The sequence below is a fragment of the Phodopus roborovskii genome, unplaced genomic scaffold, assembly GCF_943737965.1.
Source record: "Phodopus roborovskii unplaced genomic scaffold, PHOROB, whole genome shotgun sequence".
Taxonomy (NCBI): Eukaryota; Metazoa; Chordata; class Mammalia; order Rodentia; family Cricetidae; genus Phodopus; species Phodopus roborovskii.
In genome coordinates this window covers 2,608,790-2,629,927 of record NW_026125537.1, presented here as the reverse complement: position 1 = coordinate 2,629,927, position 21,138 = coordinate 2,608,790, and the positions used below count along the sequence as shown (strand labels likewise).

The following is a 21,138-nucleotide window of genomic DNA, read 5'->3' as shown; positions in this document are numbered from 1 at the left end:
GTTATGCACACAATCTCAGGAGTGCCAGTAAAATAAAACAGAACCACTGTTTCAGATCGGCGCTCCTCAATTACTTTCAAAGTTATTTCTTTTAGTCAACATGAGAAGGGTAAGTCAACATTTGTCCTGGCAGTAAGCCCACATTTGTTATTTTATTAGTCTGCTACTGGCTAAATTGGCCCGAGATTAAACACATCTAATAAATAGCCCTAAAATATTGGAGTTTAGCAGAAAACCACATTTGAGTTCTCTTACACAGGATGTTACTATTACTTAACCCTAGGCAGAAGGAGAAACACACACCCACACCCTGTAAGTTCCTTTTAGCCAGCGCCAGCCCCTATAGCCTGAAGCTCATCTTGGTCATGCCCAGACATGGTTCTACAGACCTTCAGAGAAAGAGGAAGCCACATATTTAGGTCTCTCTGTGGTCCCTGGCTACACACCTGCCTTCCCAATTTCGAGAAGCACTTTTTACTCTGCTGAGTAAGACAGGGCCAGAATCTTAGAGCTGTGTTACTTCAGGAGTCAAGTCTTCTGACAAAATAGGAGGCCTGCCAGCAGGGCTGTGTCCCTAGGTTGTGAATTACAGGAAGGTCAACCTGGCATACAAAGACAGTGCAACTGGGTCATGAATATTACATAAGTGATGTGTTCAGCATGCTACTCCTATTCCCAGGTCTGGGAAATGCGGTGCAGTCCTGGATGGACAAAACCAATGAGGCACCTAAGAGATGGCAAGGGGAGCCTGGTCACTGAGTCCTAAGGAAGGCCTCTGTGGCTTTGGAGTTCCTCAGCTACTTCCTACTGACTTCTTGGAACTTGTGGGTGGGATTAAGTTCTGCCCTTGTTTATCTGTTAAAGGGATATCCTGGCTCCCATCCCCACACCCCTCTGGGCTGAGTAGGAGAAAGGCTGCATTGAAGCTTTCATCCTTGCTTGAGAGTTGAGGAAGCTGGTGCGCACAGAACTCAAGACTACCTTGAAGACATTTTGTGAGCTCCCTTGGAGCTTAGGGTGGACTCTAAAGCTTCTGCAGAAGGTAACAAAGTTCCTGTTACATTGACCAAAGAATCCATCAACTCTTTACAAAGTATCCATGGATAACTAACATGAGTCAATCTTCCTGACCTTTTATAGTCTTGAGCCAATCATGTAACCTCCTCCGGCTTGATTTGCTAGCTGTGAAGTGCAATGGCCCTTTTAAAATTGTCTGAGGGAGCATGAGAGAGTTTGTGGGATGTGTATGTCACAGGACCACTTCAGTGGGATCCCCCAGATGAGACAGGAACATTAGCCTATCCCAAAGTCCATGGAGTAGCCCGCTTTTTCCTCCAGCCCACTGCTCACAGCTTGCCACTCACTTGCCATTGTCATACCACTGACATGTTTTGGACACATATTTTTCATTCCACACTCCTGCCTCTCCTTCTTTATGGCTCTGTCATCTGTTTAGTAAAACTCTGGCTGGACAGAGGGAAACTGGCAATGACTTGGCAGGATTCAAGGCTGTGCTGGAGGACCCAAAAGCAGTGATGAAATCCCAAGATATCAACCTGAGAAGGGGGGAGGGGGCCAGGACATGGGTCCTGAGGTCTGCACAGGACAGGCTCACCAACACCCTGCTGATGTGCTACAGGATCTGGTGTGCAGTCTTGTCAGAGCCCGGTACTGTCTGGGTTTAGGCAACTATAGGAACTCTGGGCATTTAATCCATCAGATACACAAAGAAGAACTTTTCTCATGCAAACATGGTGTCTTTCAATTCAAGAAAGGACGCACAGCCTCACGTTTCCTCTCTACCCACTTGTCACCTTCTGGAACACAGCAGTCATTATCTTAGCTTCCTAGAAAATGAAATCCTAAGTGAAGAGAAGAAAAGAGGTGCACAGATCTGGATCTCAGTGTCCTAAAGGATAAGACAGATTGTTCTAGCTGAATCTGGGATGATGATGTACATCTCAGGCGAGCTGAGCCGGCTGTCAGGTCTGCTGTTTGATTGAAGATAAGGCAGGGACCACATTTGCCTGCTAGGTAAAACCGGCATGGTCATGTGACCCAGAGTTCCAGGGCTGGAGGAGAGAAGGGATACACTTCTTAGCTTTTGACAGAGAACATGGTTTTTGAGCAAGGAAGTCTTTCAGGGATGTAACCTCCAGAAGGAAACACAAACTACTTGTGATGCTTTGTGGCATGTGCCAGCTGTCCCCATCATCATACCATCCCTTCAGATGCCTGGCCCATGTGTGTCCTCCACAGCACCTTCCCACACTTGCAACCAGGAACTATAGAACATTTTAGAACATTCAGCTCCCAAAAAAGAACAGAATCTAATTATTCTAAACCGAAAAGCCACTAAACAACTATACAAGGACCAGTGAATTGGGAATATTTTTTTTTTTAATTTAAACTTTCACAATTGGGGTGAAACTTTGCCACACACTGAGCAATGATATGTGAAAAAGTAAGGTAGAGAATATGCTGTTTAGGAAAAGTGTGAGGGTGGTGATCTACAATAGAGTTCTATGATCTTTCTGTCATCCCACACACTCCTCAACTAAGTATATAAATAGTTTCCAAATGCTTTTCCTTAGGATGGGGGGGTGTGCATGCTCACACAGAACACAACACTGTTTGCTTGGCCACTTTTCATTCTGTAGCATATCTTAGTGAGAAGATTTTGTTTTTGTTTTTTAATGCTCACTGACAATGAATTTTTCTCTCAAGTCTACATTTGCAACCTTGGAATATAATGATTATGTGTTATTTCTAACCCCCAGAATTTAAGACTGTATTGAAATTCATATGTATTGCTTCTATTGTTTATTTATTTATTTATTTATTTTGAGACAAGGTTTCTGTGTGTAAATCTTATCTGTCCTGGAATTTACTCTGCATACCAGGTTTACTTTGAAATCACAAGAGATCTGCTTGCCTCTGTCTCCCGAGTGCTGGGATTAAAGGCGTGTGCTGCCACACCCAGCTCCTCACTCTCTTTTTAAAACCATTTTATTTCTTTTCTCTCCAAAGTCTACGTATATTTTAAAACACACTGTAAACCTTTAGAGGTTTTCTTAATATGAATCTGTCTTTAATGTAAATCTTTATCTTTTTGTAGCCACGAGTCTTTTATCTGGTAAACAACAACATTGTTGAAATGAAAATCATAGCTGTGTCAGCCACTGTTTATCAAAGATGGCGGTGGCGGGTACTTTTACCGCCAGCACTGAAAGCTGTGCTCACCGCCTTGGTCTGCGCTGCCATCTCCAAGCATGCTGCCGGCTTGGAGATGTGCTCACTGCCATTGCCATCTCTCATACACACCAATAAATTGTTAGCAGAGTTTCTTAAAAGCCGTGGGTTTTTTTTGCCGCTTATGCTGAGTCAGGAATCCTCCCTTAAAGAAGCCACGCAAATATCTGCTTGTCTTTCGCAAAGCAGATTCCAACCGAGAAAAATGCTGCTACCAAGAAACCTTGCTTGTCTCTGTTCTTTTTTAAGCTTTTGTTAAATTTTAAGTGGAAGTTCTTATTAGCCACGTGGGCGCCATTTGTAAGGAGTAAGGTTTTTTCCGCCCGCAGCCAGTCTTGTCAGCTCATCTCAATCTCAAACGATGATCACGATGATGAAGACTAATGGCAGGCGACACAGACACAAGATCACACATGATTTGGTGGAACCAAATGTTGGCTCAACCTTGGAGTCAGAAATAATGGGGCCAATAAGTTTCCAGAAGACACAAAGCAGTGTTGCTGAATGTGGTATATATTTCTGTGGTAAAGGACTCCTGGAGTGGAGGGGGTAAAGTTCTTAGGCATCCCCAAGTAGCAAAAGATGTTTAGATGGAATAAAGACTCACTCTGCACCAGGCGCTTCTTCCTACTGCGTCAACATTTAGGTAGCTGACTCGGCAAAGCCTTAGTGAATTTCTGCTATGGTCTCTCTCTGCCTGACGCACACTCTCTCATCTATCTCACAGCAATGCCAGGACCCCATTTTACAGAAGAAGCAGGTGTCCAGAGAAGTCCTACCCAGTAATTAATTGGCAGAGCTGAAATTCAAATTCCAGTCTACCTGGCTTGAAGGCCTTTTTGCCACCCCCAAACTGACTTCCCAGGATATACAATTTCCCTGTTGAACAACATCACGGCAGGTACAGGGCAATATCCTGCAAGTCTGCCTCTAAGTGCTTTCTGTCCATAATGCCTTGAGTCAATGCTAATAATTCTCCACTTCATAAAGCAAGTAAATAAGACTTAAAAGGACTTGGAATTTGCCAGGGTTGCCCAGCCAATATAGCACCCAGGGATGCTCACCTGTCAGCAAGGCCTGGGTTCTGCTAGCTTCCTAAGCCAGGGGAACCTAGATGAGAAGCCTGATTTCATAGTCCAAGAGAGGTGGACTCTGAGACAGGGAGTGGAAAGAGGGGAAACTGAGCCTGCCCTGGTCTAGCCTTGCCACTCTGGGACTCGCATGAAAGACAGATGTGAGGTGCTCTGCCCACGTGCCTCCATCAGACATGGCCCTCTAAGTGTACTCCTGGAGTAGCTGACACCTAGCATCAGTGGCCACACTTGACCATTTCCTAATCCACAGAGTTCACAGGCTTGCAGGTCCTCTCCAAGGGCCCCTAGCTCAGGCTGGTGAGCATCATCTGGATATTAGTTCCAGTAATGATTTGGTCAAACTCAAGTAGAAGTTCCTGGAGGACAGAAAGCGTGACTTTCAATTTCTAAACATGGGAGGAAAACAATACATACAGTCATGTCTCATCAGTACTTGCTCATCAAAAACTAAAGAACTCTAGAGGTCATACTTTAGTTATTAAATTCTTTATCAATGTAGTCATCACACTATGGAGTTTCCCCTACACTTCTAACAAAGAACCTATTTATAATTAAAGTACCCTGCTGGAATAAGGCATGAAGAATTTAAAGCAATCAAACTCACCCTCATCTGCCTTCCTTTGCCTGTGGTCTCAGATGATACATGGCCAGTGGGGAGATGCCTCGATGGCCAGCATTCCTCTCTACTCAGACTCACCACCACCTCCTGTTTAAAAGTCATCCCAGGAATATAAAACCACACCAGATTTATTTCTTCCTTCCTTCCTTCTTTCCTTCCTTCCTCTTTTCCTTTCTTCCTCCTTCCTTCCTTTTCTTTTATCTTTTTTTTTTTTTTTTTTTTTTGAGACAGGATTTCTCTGTGTAGCTCTGGCTGTCCTAGAACTCACTCTGTAGACCAGGCTGGCCTCGAACTCACAGAGATCCACCTGCCTCTGCCTCCTGAGTGCTGGGATTAAAGGCATTCAACATAAGCCACAACAACCTGGCTTGTTTGTTTGTTTTTTAAGGCAGGGTCTCACTATATAGCTCTAACTGTCTTGGAACTTACTATGTAAACCAGACTGGCCTCAAACTCACAGATTTCCCCTGCCTCTTGGGTACTGGGATTGAAGATATGTATACCACTATACCTGGCTCACACCAGATATTTTTATCCTACCTTTAAGGATGCTTGCCAGTGTGTCTGGGACCTCTTTTATTTTATTATTATTATTATTATTATTATTATTATTATTATATTATTATTATTATTATTATTAATGTCATTTGGACTCCTGGGAAGCCAACTTGGTATTGCCTACAAAGGAAAGAGTAACTTTGTTTCATAGAATGATGACCCCAGCTTCTACACATAGATCTACATTCAAAACAGAAGTTGTTGTGGCTATTAATGACCTGAAGCCTGTGGATAACACTTTATATTTCTTTTGGAAATCCTACTTTACAGGCAAGGAAAACAAGATTTAAAAGGACAAGTCCAATCTCTTCAATTTACAAAGGGCCCAGAGTTGGAATTAAGAACTAAACTCAGAACAGGGTAGTGATGGTACACACCTTTAATCCTAGCATTTGGGAGGCAGGCAGATCTCTGTGAGTTCGAGGCCATCCTAGCCTACAGAGTTCCAGGACAGCCAGAGCTACATAAAGAAACCCTGTCTCAAACAAACAAACAAAATTGTGTAAGACCTGAGTTCAGGTTTCCAGCATCCATGTAAAAAGTTGTTTGTGACAGCATGTGCCTGTAACTCTAGCACTGGGGGAGGTGAAGACAGGCAATGAAGGTGTGTGTGTGTGTGTGTGAGTGTGTAAATGTGTGTCTCCAGAGGTGGACTTTTAAGTGTTTTCTTCTATATCATGTATGCACACACATACCCCTATCTGTTAGGCTCTTGTTAAATGCTTCTCCCTGCCTGAAGCTTTATTGAAAGGGGAAATTAGCAAGTGATAGAGGTGTTAAAGACTTGCTAGGTCCAAACCAGAACTTTGGGAAGACAACTGGAAAGGAAGAGTAACTTGGATTACTTTGGATTTTATTTCTGTATCATTTGAGCTGTCACAAGTGGCATGAAACTAAGATTTTGGAAAATACTGACTGAATCCAGTCCTCCCTTTCTAGAAGCAAAGACTCAGGGATTTTTAGTGGCCAAGTCTACCTGTGTCCTGTTGTCTTAGTTAGGGCTTCTGTTGCTGTGAGGAGACATCATGTTGACGGCAACTCTTACAAAGAAAACATTTAAATGAGGATGGCAGATTAGAGTTCAGAGGTTCAGTCCATTATTATCACGGCAGGGAGCATGGTGGCACACAGGCAGACTACATCTTGATCAGAAGGTAATAGGAAATGGACTGTGACACTGAGTGTAGCTTAAGCATAGGAAACCTCAAAGCCCACCCCCACAGTGACATATTTCCTCCAACATCTACTTCCACAAAGCCATGTCTCTGAACAGTGTCACTCCTTATGAGCTTACGGGGATCGATTACATTCAAACCACCACACCTGTCTTCCAGTGGGAAGCTCTTATTAGAACCAACTTGGAAACAAATGCTGCATTTAGGAGTTGTGAAGCCAGGCTTCCACTTACTGTTGTGGATACCAGAAAGAAGCTCACTGTTGCAGGCCCTCACAGCCTTGCCATGAAGCAAGCACAGACTCAAGAGAAAAAGCGAAGTGTCATCACCAAACCACGGAGGCAGAAGAGGGTGGAGATGACACTTTACTCTGTCTCTGTGGCTCACACTTTAGCTACCATATTTTTCTTCTTCTAAGAGTTTGCTTCCTTTTTCACAGTGGTTTCCAAGCCCTTTCTCAAGATCACTGAACACACCCCACGCCCCTCATACACCCTCCTAACACATACACCTCACCAAACAGCAACTAGGATGGTAGACAAGGCCTATGAAAATGAACTAAGGCTACAGGCTACTGAAGACCCAAACTGCCCTGTGTTTACCTGGGGTTCTTATAACACCTTTGAGAAGGGAGCTTGCACTGGCCATGAGCTAGGAAACTGCTAGAAGGAAGCCTAAGCCCTTTTGGCCATCCAGCTTAGCTTTATCTGTTTCCATTACTTGATTTATTCTCCTTTGTGTGGCTTCTTCCTTCAGAACTACTTCAATTTTCTAGACTGGGCAACTGGTGACAAATATATGTATGTATGTATGTATGTCCTGACTTAGCTTCTCAGTTCTGTTTAACTCAATCAGACTGCCAACTTCTAGTACTATCTGTAAAAGAGTACCTTCAAGAAATGTATTTCTCCTCACTATTTGTCATGTCTTCTGTGGAACTTGGAAGGCATCAGGTCAATGCATGTCACCTACATGTGCAGAAGTTTATGCCCACTCATCCTGATGGGCTTGTTCTTCACGCTAACAGTGATCTCCTATCAAATACAAAGTAAGGCCTTGTCTGTAGTGAGGGATGTTCTGAAGTATATAAGCCAGAAAAAAGGTCACCAGTTCTCTGACCCAAACATGAAGTCACTTAGTGCAGAGTTCTAGCCAACCTTAATGGGCTCATTTGTAACACTTTCCAAACAGTTCTGTTTGCAGTCATCTCCACTAAAGAACACTATTAGTAGCTTCAGTCAACATGTTAGCAAGTCAAGTGGTCAAGACTAGGAAAAGAGGGAGCCATCATTTTGCTTCCTTGGTTGATAAAAACAATGGTCCTTGACTTACACATTGCTACAGTTTAAATATGAAATGTCTCTTGGCACGTGTTGGGGCTTGTTCCCTAGCTGCAAGCACTGTTTTGAAAAGTACTAAAAAACTTCAGGGAGTGAGAGGTCAGGTACAAGCAGGTGAGTGGATGTGTGCTTTTGAAGGTTCTACCTGGTCCATTTGTTTCTCTCTGCTTCCCATCATGCCATGTGATGCCATGTGTAGCCATGATGTTCTGCCCCACCACAGGTCCACAACCAGTGGAGCCCACAGCAATGGACTGAGATCTCTGACACTGTAAGCTAACACAAGGCACCACCACCTCTAGCTGTTTTTATCTATTTTGTCACAGCACTGAAAGGCTGACACACACTCTCACCTTTCTCAGCTGAATCAAAGGAGATGGCACATGTGAAATCTGAGCATGAAATAACAATATTATGAGTATAGGGAGTTAGGAGGTAATGGCTACAGATGAAGCCCCTGATCCATGGGACTTGGGGTCATCTTGTTGGTTCTGCTGTCTACTGTAAGTAAATATGAAAGGATGCTTAGACTAGGATCTGGCAACTGACTCCCATTTCTGACTCTTGTCATTCCATCTGTACAATCCTGGGGAAATCGCTAGCACTCACTTCCCTTTTGAACCCTCATTTTTAAAACATAATTATACTCAGGTGAGCCAAAGGATATAAAAGTGTTCTAAAATGTATAAAATGTACAACAGAAAGAATTGGCATCATTATAGTGTCCTTATGAACAATTTCAGACACGTATTTCCCCCTAAGAGCTAGAATACTAAGTCCAAAGATCAGAATCAAACCTTCTTCATCTTTGTCTATGTGTGTATGCATGTCTCTGTGTGTACATGGGCACTTGTGTTTCTGTATGTGTGGAGACAAGAGAACAACCCTGAGTTTCATTCTTCAGACACCGTCTGGCCAAGGTTTCTCAGTGGCTAGAATTCACCAAGTGGGCTAGGTTGGGGGGGGGGCATGGAGCCCAGGGATTGGACTGTTTTTGGCTCTCTTGCACTGAAATTATAAGTGCAAAACACAAGCCTTCTGTCTTTCCGTAGGCACAAAAATAGTGCATTGTTAGACAAGACTGCATCTTGTCGTGTCTATGAAATAGCTATATTATTTGGATATGAATTAGCCCTTTTCATCTTTGTAATTTCTCTCAAGGTGATCATTTAAAATAATCTTAGCCCACAGTTCTTTGTATGTGAGTTGCCTAACCTGTCTTCTATTTGTCAATACACAATTTTATATCTGTATAGATTATTAAATGATAGAAATACTAATGTTTTCTCTTTCACTTTTATTTCTAAAATATTTTCAAGGTATTATTCTACTTTTCCTTTCTAAGGAAGCATATTACATAAAAAAGAATTTTTTGTTGATTTAGAATCATAATATAGCACAATTATAGTTATTTTTATGTTGATTAATACTCATGATTTCTGAGCATAATGAGAATGTCCAGATGAATTAGCAAAAACAAAAAGGAGAAAGGATGGACATAACTGGGTGGGCCATGAGCAAGGATGTGAAGTGGGTGTGGCAAGGAGAGGGACAATAACGTTGAAATATTTATGGTACATGAGAAAGTACAGCATAGAATAACAGCTCTGGAAAGCTACAATCAAGAATGGGTTTTGGGGGCTGGAGAGATGGCTCAGTGGTTAAAAGCACTGGCTATTCTTCCAGAGATCCTGGGGTTCAATTCCCAGTACCCACATGGCAGTTCACAACTGTCTTTAACTTCAGTTCCAGGGGATCCCATACCCACACACAGACATACATGAAGGCAAAACACCAATGCACATGTAATATATATATATATATATATATATATATATATATATATATATATATGTTTTTTAAAAAGAGATTTTCTCATGAGTCATACTTAACAAAAACAGAAGATGGCCTCATATGCTAAGAGTTCTCTGTCACTGGAAGCACTGAGAAGAGATCAAATGCATCCAGCAGCTTAATGTGAACTGGGCACCTGTCCCCAACAGATCACAGTACTCCTTCCTCCCGGGGTACTCTGGTGCAGTGACCTGGGTCATTTCCTTGGCTGGTTCTATTTGTTTCTTAAATCCCTGGAAGCAAAGCCTGTTTTGCTACTCCTTTCCTCCTCAACATAAGAACCAGGAAAGAAAAAACAAAGTCCAATGAATTTACCGCTAAGCTTTCTGGTTCAGCTCCAATTAATTGAAGCTTAATAATAATCAAGGCTGCCTTCTTGAAAAAGAGCTCAGTGGCCCACACTAAGAGCCATGTCCAAGTGTTTCTAGACTTAAAGGGGACCATTTTTTTCCTAGCCAATTGAGGGTTCACAAGTCAACCCTAACAGCTTCTTCTAAGCTAATAACTACTGTCTACTAAAACTAAACAGTAGAAAACAAAATGGAGAAAAGGGATGGTGCATTAGAAACCTCGAGCCTTTACTGCCAACAGTGTATGAACCAACACCCGAATAAACGGCAATGCAAACACTCCAAGTTTTTCATGTGACAAATTTATACAAGGCAACTAAACACCTACATCAACACTGAAGGCATCCATGGACACACACACACTCATACTTACACTCACACACACACACACACACACACACACACACACATACACCATTAATAACAATTAAATTTATGGAAGGCTTTGCAAACTTAGGATGTGATCAGTAATTAATTTTATTTTTATCCAGCAATTATAAAAACAGTGGCTTTGGTCCACAATTGTAAGGTATCTTTAAAAGGGGAGGAGGACACAATAAAAAAACAGATAGTAGTTAGGCCCTCATTACTGGTTTATGGGGTAGCTGGTGGCTCATGGAGATAAGCAAATTGACTAGTAGAAGAAATGTCATCTCCACATTTCTGAACATGTAGAATTTTGGCAAAGACCAGCCTCATGATCTTAAGGCACATACAGATGAAACTTTGAAAACTCTCAAGGTAGGACTTGTTATCCTATGAAGTGGACTGCCAGAGGTACTGACTATAGAGGTTGGGTCAATCACTCATTACGGAAACAATGAGCCTTGGATTGTGAGGCAATTTCTGGGGCAAGCAGGTTCATCTTTCATGTGCTATGTAGTAAAAAGACCAGTGATTTAGTCATTTTGTGGCAATGTGATGCGTTGGGAAAGTACAGACTTTACAGTCAGACTAAGTTGTGAGTCTTGGATCCTTTACCAGATTGCTCAGTCATTCTGGAGAGCCATGCATCTTGCTTAGAGTCTTTCCTTCTACAAAAGAGGATGTGCTGTTTTTTTTTTTTTTTTTTTTTTTTTTTGTCAACTAGACACAAGCTAAAGTCACTGAGGAAGGAAGCGCTCAATTAAGAACATGCTTCTATAACATCAGCCTATAAGCAAGCCTACAGGGCATTTTCCTCTTTTCTTTTCTTTCCTTTTCTTTTGAGACAGGGTTTCTCTGTGTAGCTCTGGCTGTCCTGGAACTCTATCTGTAGACCAGGCTGGCCTCGAATTCAGAGATCTGCCTCCCCAGTGCTGGCATTTAAAGGCGTGGCCACCAATGCCAGACTGGTATTTTAAATTAGTGATATTGGGGAAAGTCCAGTCCTTTGTGAGTGGTGCCATCCCTGGGTTGGTGGTCCTGGGCTCTATAAGAAAGCAGGCTGAGAAAGCCAAGGGGAGCAAGCCAGTACAGCGCCCCTCCATGGCCTCTGCATTAGTTCCTGCCTCCTGCCCTGACTTTGGTGATGAACTGTGGTATGGAATCATAAGCCAAGCAAACCCTTTTCCCCTTAACTTGCTTTTGGTCATGGTGTTTCATCACAGCAATAATAACCTTAACAAAGACAGGAGGTTAACACCAACCTCATATGATTATTGTGATCACAATCAAAGTGAAGGACATATAAATGAAGTCCCCCTGCATGTACAAAACAGCATTCAGTAAATTAGAGTAAGGCATATGAATTTTTTCTTTTTTCTTTTTCTTTTTTTCTTTTTTTGGACACAAGTCCTTGTAGTCCAGGCATGAATCCTCCTACACCCACCTTCTGGTGCTAAGATTACAGGTGTGAGTCACTACACCTAGCTTGATAATACTCATTGAGATTATTATGTGCCAGTACACGAATTAGCCCGTTTGACCTTCACTATGGTTCTAGGAGGCAGTGCTATCAGCATCTCTATTTTACTGTAGAGAAAACTGACACACAGAGAGGCAGTGGTTTCCCAAGGTCACTCCACTATCAGATGGCGGGGAGTATGGAGGGACCCAGATAGTCTTCTTCCAGAGCCAATGCCTTCAACAACCTTAAGGTCAACACATACAGAGTTCACCTTCTTTCTCTAATATATCTTACCCAGTATATGTTCATCTTGAAGAACCATATCTCTAAGACACTCATACAGCTAAACAAGCCTTGAAGTGATAACCTAGTGACCATAACCAGACATTACCAGTGAGTAATGGCCTTTCTCTGGGTAACTATGCAACTTTTCACCTAGTAAAACCTAAGGCCAACTAAGCCATCTAAAGAAATTTTAGGGTCCAGTTGCAATAGTTTCCATGCAGTTGGTCATATATACTGACAATTCAGTATACGATGCAGATTCCAAGAAAAGCTAAGCATGGGAAACCAGTGACCACTTAGCTCTGTAACTGGAACTCAAGTGGTGCAGAGCCCAGTGGATAAACACAGTTGTTGACTGGGGAGGCATAAATCACAGCAGAACACAGGGCCCACCTTGCCCTGTAGCTGAAGCTTCAGAGACACCTTCTCAGTTACATGGCTAAGATAGCATACTAAATACAGTATTTATTCAGAGCACTTTATATGATTGTTTTGTATTTTCCTCCATTTTTGCTTGTTTATTTTTCCATTAGATGTTTTAAGTATTAGAATAGTGGAATCCACCATGAAACCTAGTATTGGATTTTGGGTCAGGCTGGATTTTCCTTGTATATTTCTGCAACTCACCTCTCTTTGGTGTCCTTATTCACAAAGGTGGAATGATAATACATGCTCGTGGTGAACTACAACATGATAGGAGTTTTAAGAGAGACATAGACTTGATAGAATTAGAAAGAGAATAGAATGTTATAATTTTATATGCAATGTATGCCATTATTTATAGGACTATGCAAGGCTCCTGACTGGGTAAAAACTAGGACCTATACTTTTGGGAGCTCAGGGTAATACTCATATCTATACCTATTATCTGTGTACTGAAATGTTTATGAGCACCAACAGATAAAAACAATGGCCAGAAATACCACCAACCAAATGAAGCCTGATGCCAAGAAACATCTACATCAAAAGTGAGCAGTCTGCTAGAATGCCAGACCAAACACGAAGAAATGACTGTTTGGATTTCCATTAAAAATGAAACTGAGGGCCAATGAGATGGCTCAGCAGGTAAAAGCACTTGATATGCAAACCTGATGACCTGTGTCCAATCCTCAGATTGTACTTTGGGAGGACAGGAGTAGAAGTTGTCCTCTAACCTACACACACACACACACACACACACACACACACACAGAGTAAAACATGAAGTTGACCCACAATTCTTAAAAGCCCAGCTCTACTCTTTCTTAATCATACTTGGCTACTGAACCTTCTGACTATTGAAAACAAATCCATGGGGAAACAGACTTTTAACTGGAAATCAGCCTGGTTCAATAGTAATATCAGCTTTCCTCTTAGTATTTGGGTATTTATTATTTATATATAATATTTAGATATTCATAGCACCTAGCAATCCTAGAGTGAGCAACTCCCTCCCAACAGGAGGTGATCAAAGTTCTCACGATCATGAAAAGGGAGATAAACTGAGCAAAGCTGTGTCAATGATCAGAAGAAATAAAATGCTCATGTCATGACATTTTTCTGTGAAAAACCAGAGTTATGTACCAAGCTCCTCAGCTTTCACAGTAATGATTAGAGCTGAACAATCATAGGCATAAAAATTGAACATTTGTGTTGGGTGGTGGTGGCTCATGCCTTAAAAATCCCAGCATTCAGGAGGCAAAGAAAGGCATGTAGATCTCTGCCAGTTTGAGGCCAGCCTGGTCTACAAATCAAGGTCCAGGACAGCCAAGACTACACAAAGAAACCCTGTCTCAAACAACAACAACAACAATAAAAAGAAGCAGTATTTTATACAAAATATCAGAATGTGCTATCATGACCTATGCATATTTTTTAAAGTTTAAAATAGGTCTTTTAAAGAAAAAATTTAAATATATATAATTTTTATGCCATTGAAATAAAAAAAGGAGCATTTAAGTTAAATCCTAAAAAGAAATTTTATTATTTGCTTTTAAGAGAAGTGTCTGCATCATTTTACCCAGGTATATGGCATGTGGTGAGCATCAAAGCCTGCCCTCCACCATCACCACCTTTCTGTTAAGTGGCCATCACCTCCTGGTGACTGAGTCCTAACAGGAACTGGCTGGTACCATGCTGCACACATGGTCAGGGGCTCAAGAAGAACTGTCGCCACACAATTGTACCAGGTATAGGTGCTCAGCCACAAGCACCACTGAAGGTCAGCGAGTTCTTATCAACCCAAGAAGGCCTTCACATAGACCCGTTTCCTTTTGTTATTTTTTTCAAATAAAAAACTCTACAAAAATAAACTTTAATTGGACCTAACAATCAATTATCTTCTTTCTTTATAAACAATTATAGAACTATTTTGTAAAGACAATAAGTGAATTCATTTTTAAGACATTTCCAAATACTAGCGACACCTATCGGCAGAAAATATATTTTAGTCCACAGCTTGCAAGAAGTATGGTCTACAGAGTTAGCCTTTTGTGCTGACTGGAACAAGAAAACTTCCCCCCAAAATTACTTAGGTTTCTTTTTACTAACTATGCCTTATCTTCACTATTAGGAAGTGATTTATACCTGACCAAGGAAGTTGGAGGCACATATATCTGCTTCAATTTGTGCAAAATGTACTTTTATTATGACAAAAATAATTGTAATAATGAAAGTCAATGGTGATACCTGCAAAATATTTACCAACTATTCCATAAAACATTCATCTCCCATCCTTGTTTTTACACAAGCACATCCTCACAAAGGGAAACTAAAGCATATTTGATTTTGTGGATCCAACTAGTAATGAAGAAAATTATCATAACAGTTCATGAATTTTTACAGCCTAGTCAACAAGACTATGACTAACAAGGAATGAATAAGCAGGCAGATTTAGTTAAGCCTTTACCAAAGAACCCCCAAACACAGAACAAAGAGATAGAAAAAAAAAAAAAAACTGGTCAGAATTCACAATCATTTTAACTATTGTTTTCTTTGGCCCACTTTAATTTATTAACCAAATTGGTTTTTTGCTTTTTCTCCTTCCAGTAGGCTGAGGAACCATTAGCCCCCACTGCTGTTGAAAACTCATATCCATCCTTGAATAACCTGAACTCCATGAAGGTGCCATTCCATCCAAACACATGAGAACCCACTACACTTCCAAAGCCGATATGACTAAAAACTCTAAAAACGTTCAACTGAGTCAGGGAAAGAAGAGCTTTATAGCCTGTACTCACACACACACACACACACACACACACACACACACACACACACACACACACACACGGGACTATAACCAGAGCCTACTGGAGTCCTGTTGGGGGTAGGGTGGGGGTGATCTTGTAGGAGGAAATGAATCTCTGATGCTAAGACCCCTCCCCACCTACACATAATTCAGTGAGTCAAGTGCACACACTGAGCAGACCTGTGTATGCCAAGTAGGTGGAACTCAATCAAGACAGCAGCCTTCAGCTCCACAGCCCACCCTGGTCTTGTTCTCAGACTGAGAAGGAGAGTGGGAAACTCTCTCTCTCTCTCTCTCTCTCTCTCTCTCTCTCTCTCTCTCTCTCTCTCTCTCTCTCTCACACACACACACACACACACACACACACACACACACACACACACACACACACGATGCTCTGGTCCTATGGACCCCACCACAGAAAAGCTGGAATCTGACAAAGGAACTGCCTTCTCCAAACCTCTGAAAAATGAGGCTCGCCTTCTCCTCCAGCTGAACCTAACTAACTTCAAAGGGCAGTCAGTGATTTGCCAGAGACAAGACACATTGGGGGGGGGGGCGCAGGTGGGGGGAGGCAGGTACCTAACGAAGTCCCCAGGAAGGGAACCGCGTGCAGTATTTCCAGTATTTCAGCAGTCACGAAGGAGGTCCTCAATTACTCATTTAGCTAAGACCCAAGATGAAAGACACCTTCCCCCAGCCTCCTTTATTGGTTATATGTGACAGGTAAAAGTGGACCGTCCAGCCCTTGCTCTTAAATAGCTGCGAAACCAAGTGTGTCTTATCTGGTTGGTAGTCTGAACCGGTCTCCAAGAACTTAAGGCTCTCTCTCTCTCCCTCCCTCCCTCATCCCTGGCCGGGGAGGGGCAGACATTGCTTTACTGGCTGTCCCTTTGCTGACACCCAGGCCTTCCTGGCAGGTCAGGAGTAGGTGTCTGGACAGAGATGCTGACTCGGCCGGACAGAGGCAGCGGCGAGGAGCTGCGGGTCCCGGGCGCAGGGAGGAAGAGTCGCAGGGAGAGGGGACTCGCAGAGAAGACCTCGGAGGGAAACACTTGAAGTGGCAATCGGAAGAAACACAGCACGCAGGGAAGACGGGAAGAAAGCGAGCGCTACACAGGGTAAGGGTCGGAGGGGCCGGGAGGCGCAGGTGGCGAAGGGCGCGTCCTACCTCGTCCTTGGCCGCCCCGCTGCCCAGGGGCGCCTCCAAGCTGCAGTTCGCCCTCTTGACAGTGAGGTAGAAGGGGTAATCTTTGGCCACCATGGCGGCTGCCGGGCCTGCCCTTTGGGATGTCACAGCTGGCGCCAGGCGACAACAAAAATCCCGGGTGAAAGAGGGCCCGAGCTCCACGGTGCCGGCAGCGGCGACGCGGACACCCACAGCTGCTTCCAGCACTGTGGACCGGACGCTAGGGCTCCAGCGGGAGGGGAGGGGCCTCTTCAGGGCACGCCCGCGGAGGGCGGGCGAGTGGGCGGGGCTAGAGAGGCCCACCCTGGTCCTCCTAGGAGCGCCAGGTGCGAACTTGCAGATACCTCGGGTGGCTCCGGCGGTTTTGCCAGCTTTGGGACCTCAGGGAATATGCGCACCAAGCCGCTAGACCGGAGAAGGCCGGGACCCCGGCAAACGCCAATAGAGCCAAAGGGCCTGTAGAAGGCTTAAGTCCCAAGATAGACAGTACATCATCATCATCATCATTTTTATTATTATTAGTTTTTCGAGACATGGTTTCTCTGTAGCTTTGGAGTCTGTCCTGGAACTTGCTCTGTAGATCAGGCTGGTCTTGAACTCACAGAGATCCGCCTGCCTAAGCCTTCCGAGTGCTGTGATTAAAGGTGTGTGCCACCACCCATCCCGCTCTTTTTTGAGTAGGGGGGGGGCAGGGTCTCTCTTCATAGTCCTGAAGACTTTTTTTTAAAATAAACGTTATTGGGGTAAAAGCAGCCCAAACAGTAGAATGCACCCATTTTAAGTGGGCATTTCACTGAGTTCTGAATAAAAGCATGTGTAACCAGCCTTCACAGCCGAGAGGCAAATCCTTTCCACCACGAGCACGGAGTCCCCTCCAGCAATTCGCAGGTACACCCACGCTGACTGATTCTGTCTGTTTCCAGTCTAAAGTCAAGTCCACGCCTTTGGGGATCTTTTCTGGGAAAGTGTAGACATTGTAAATGCCCAAGAAGCAATTACAAAGTCGTTGCTGCAGCCCTGCCCACGCCAGTAAAAAACAAAACTAGAAACAATGGTAACATTCTTAGTTGGGAGAGCTTAAGTAAACTTTGCTCACTATAGAATAAATACTACCCCATAGCAATCACAAAGGAGATGGGTCAATGCGTGAGGACCTGAAAGATCTCCTTTATACTGGCCTCGGTTTGGGAATAATTGCAAAGGGCTGGTAGGAGAGTTAGCAAGGGTGAGGTCCTGAGTTCAGTTCCCAGCATCTGAAATATAACAATGTGGAACAAAGCCATACAATGCCATTTGCGTTAAAAGCACATCTACAAAAAGAGTACTTTTTTCCCTCTGTATTTTCTAGAAAGATGTTGGAGGCCAACAACATTGAATGTCTGGAAGAATCTGCAGCAAGCTTACACTGTTCCTGATGGCAGAGGAGAAATATCCAGGATAAGAAAGGGTTAGAATTAATGGATAAAGGGACTTTAAAGTCACAGCTAATGTTTTTCAGTTCACCTGTCACTCAGAAAAGAAAAGGTTAACTTTCTTAAACTTATAATTTCCTCAGAGCACACATTACATTTCTTATAAACTTCACTATGTGTCTTTCCATAGTCGTGAAAAAGGCACAGATACATAAGGTGTTGGTACAGGGAGGTACCAACTCTTCCTCTTGCTTCTTGGATGAGAGGGAGACAGTGTGATGGAGAAATTTAGACCCTCTTTCCAGATGAGGTCTGAAACCACCAATTCCTACTTTCCTGGCAGGAAACTGCTTAACATGTAGACCTTCCATCTCAGGTACCAAACCCACATCCTGGCACCAAACCCACCCATCTTCTTGCCTGAATAGGGCAAAGAGACTGACTGCCTTTGGATGCAGAAAGAATCTTATTCGTAAACAGGGCTCCTAAATGAGTGGGTTCTGATTGAGACTGAATTTTCTTCCCAAGTGTAGAACCTGAAGCAAAAGGAAGAAAGTGGTAGGAAAAGAGCATGCTACAATTGCTGGTTTTCCCTGTTGACCTTTCTATTCAATCTTTTCAGCCTGAGTTGCACTGAAGGCGAGTGTTGCCACACATTCATATTACCCACACGCTTGGCCAAGAGTAGTGCAGGGCTGAAGGAATCCCATCTCCAAGGACAGCCAACCAAACCAGGCCTAGGGGCAGTGACGTGTCCCAGAGCCAAAGCACCCTGGGCCTATCCTTTTCCTTTCGATGCTCTTCCAGGGCTCACTGACAATCTCAACACAAGACATGGGCATCAACAGCTTATCTGGGAATGAGTTTTGATCCCTAGTGAAGTTTTCTGGGCTTTGTTCCCCAGTTGGAAAACATACTTAACAGCACTTGGTGGGGAGTTACCCCAACAAATTCCCACAGCCCTGGAATTGGGGTGCTTTTTAAAATTTTTGTTTGTTTTTCAAGAAAGGAATTCTCTGTGTAGCCCTGGCTATCCTAGAACTCACTCTGTAGACCAGGCTTGCCTCAAACTCACAGAGATTCTCCTGCCTCTGCCTCCTGAGTGCTAGGATTAAAGGTGTAGTCACCACCAGCTGTCGGGGATGCTTTTTAAAAAATGTTCTTAGGATGACCAGGCATAGTGACACCAAAAACACAGGGTGATAGTAAATAAACCCTTAGAAATGGTGGGAGGAGAACTGCAGAGCTAGCCCAGCAGTTAAAGTGTCTGCTTCTCTTTAGAGGGACCCAAGTTTAATTCTCAGCCCCAACACTACAGAGAATCTGGTTTCTGGCCTCCACTGACACCCACACCCATGAGAACACACACACACACACACACACACACACACACACACACACACACACAGGGGGAGAGAAATTGAGCCCCAAGTTTAATTACTGTACAGCAAATAATAATCATATAAGAAACCTACCATATACATTTCATTTTCTCTTAAGATTTTTTTTTTGCCTTTCTTAAAAAATCAGTGAATAACATACATGCAGCAAACATGTTGCTGTTGTTTTCTATTCCTCTAGGGATGGAAAGAAGGATGGAGGGAGAAAGAGAGAATTTGCTAATAGGTGTAACCAATAACTACCACAAAACGGGCTAAGCTCCAAAATGAGCTCCAGGGTCCCTGGGTTCTGATTCTTCCAGGTTCTCACAGACTGGATGACATATATATATATATATATATATATATATATATATGTATATGTATATGTATATGTATATGTATATGTATATGTATATGTATATATATATTAAAGATTCATATGTAACACACACACACACACACACACACACACACACACACACGTTACAATAAAGCCCATAGACTAGGCCAGCAATTTGGGATATGACATATAAGCTATGTATGTGGTCCACAGGACATTCAATTTTGAAGAGTGTTTCATCCTTTGCAATTTCTGCCTTGTTTACAGGTTTCAGGCTCCCCCCAGCCCCCTTCATCATTTGCTGACTGGGGATTTGGGCAAACTGTCTGAGATTCTAAGTAGGGGTGTGAGTGACCAAAGGCTGTTTGCCAACAGGCCACCCTATGAGAGGCACAGAAGCCAGGCTAGAATCTGATTTTGAGGGAGGCTAGACCAGCCCAGCTGAGCAGCTGCAGTGTTCCACACCCCTCCTGTGTGTGTGTGTGTGTGTGTGTGTGTGTGTGTGTGTGTGTGTGTTTACAGTTTAGGAACAATACTGCCTAACAGCAGCTTTCCTAAAAGCAACAGCACAAAACACCTTTCAGAGCTCCTCCTTCAGCACAACCAGTTATAATCTTATAAAATGTTTCACAGACAGGCAGTATTCTTCTGGAGCCAGGAGCCTGGAGACTGGAATCAAGAAGCCTGTTCTGCATTTCCAGGAACAATGCCAAGCACAAAGCTGTGGTCTCGTTTGTACTGTGCAGGTCATTTGTGCTGCTGAGGGGTTGGGACCCTGCAGCCATGCACACTACTGGTGATTAGCCCTTTTTAACCTAGCAGATGATTGGGTGTGATTAGGAACCCATCCACCCACTAAGAACAGACCCATCATGGGGCTAAAACCTCAGAGGCTAAAGTGGCTGTGACCATCCCTGCCAGCAGGACCATGCTCTATCCTATCAGCACTGCCCTGAATATCAGGGTTAAAATTTTTTATTTCTTAAAGGTTCACTTATGGATGAGAGTAATTCACTCATTCACCAAATATTCATTGAGTGTTTCCTTGATTAGCTACTGTTCCTCTGGTTTTCTTCCCATTCTGAAGCGTCCCTGCTGGGCAGGTATTTACTCAATAGATATGGCCCAATTTCATACAGGGCCTTTCAGATGAAACCTCTGTGGCAAGTTATGCATCACAAAAGAAGCCTGTCTGCCAAGACTCAGTCTCCCACCATGCAAACCTCTGTGC

The 21,138-nt window shown here is 43.2% G+C and overlaps 1 protein-coding gene across 3 annotated transcripts in view; it reads right to left on the bottom strand.

The window, feature by feature from the left end:
- Nucleotides 1-21,138, bottom strand: part of Arhgef3 (Rho guanine nucleotide exchange factor 3) — a 277,071-nt gene that overhangs the window by 49,097 nt on the left and 206,836 nt on the right. Inside the window, exon 1 of one of the 3 annotated variants that reach the window (XM_051176747.1) lies at nt 16,756-17,002. The exons of the other annotated variants lie outside the window; for them this stretch is intronic. Within the exon in view, the coding sequence (XP_051032704.1) occupies nt 16,756-16,848 (93 nt within the window). The 5' untranslated portion in view covers nt 16,849-17,002. Of the gene's footprint in view, nt 1-16,755; nt 17,003-21,138 lie in introns of those variants that run through there. 3 annotated transcript variants of the gene reach the window in all.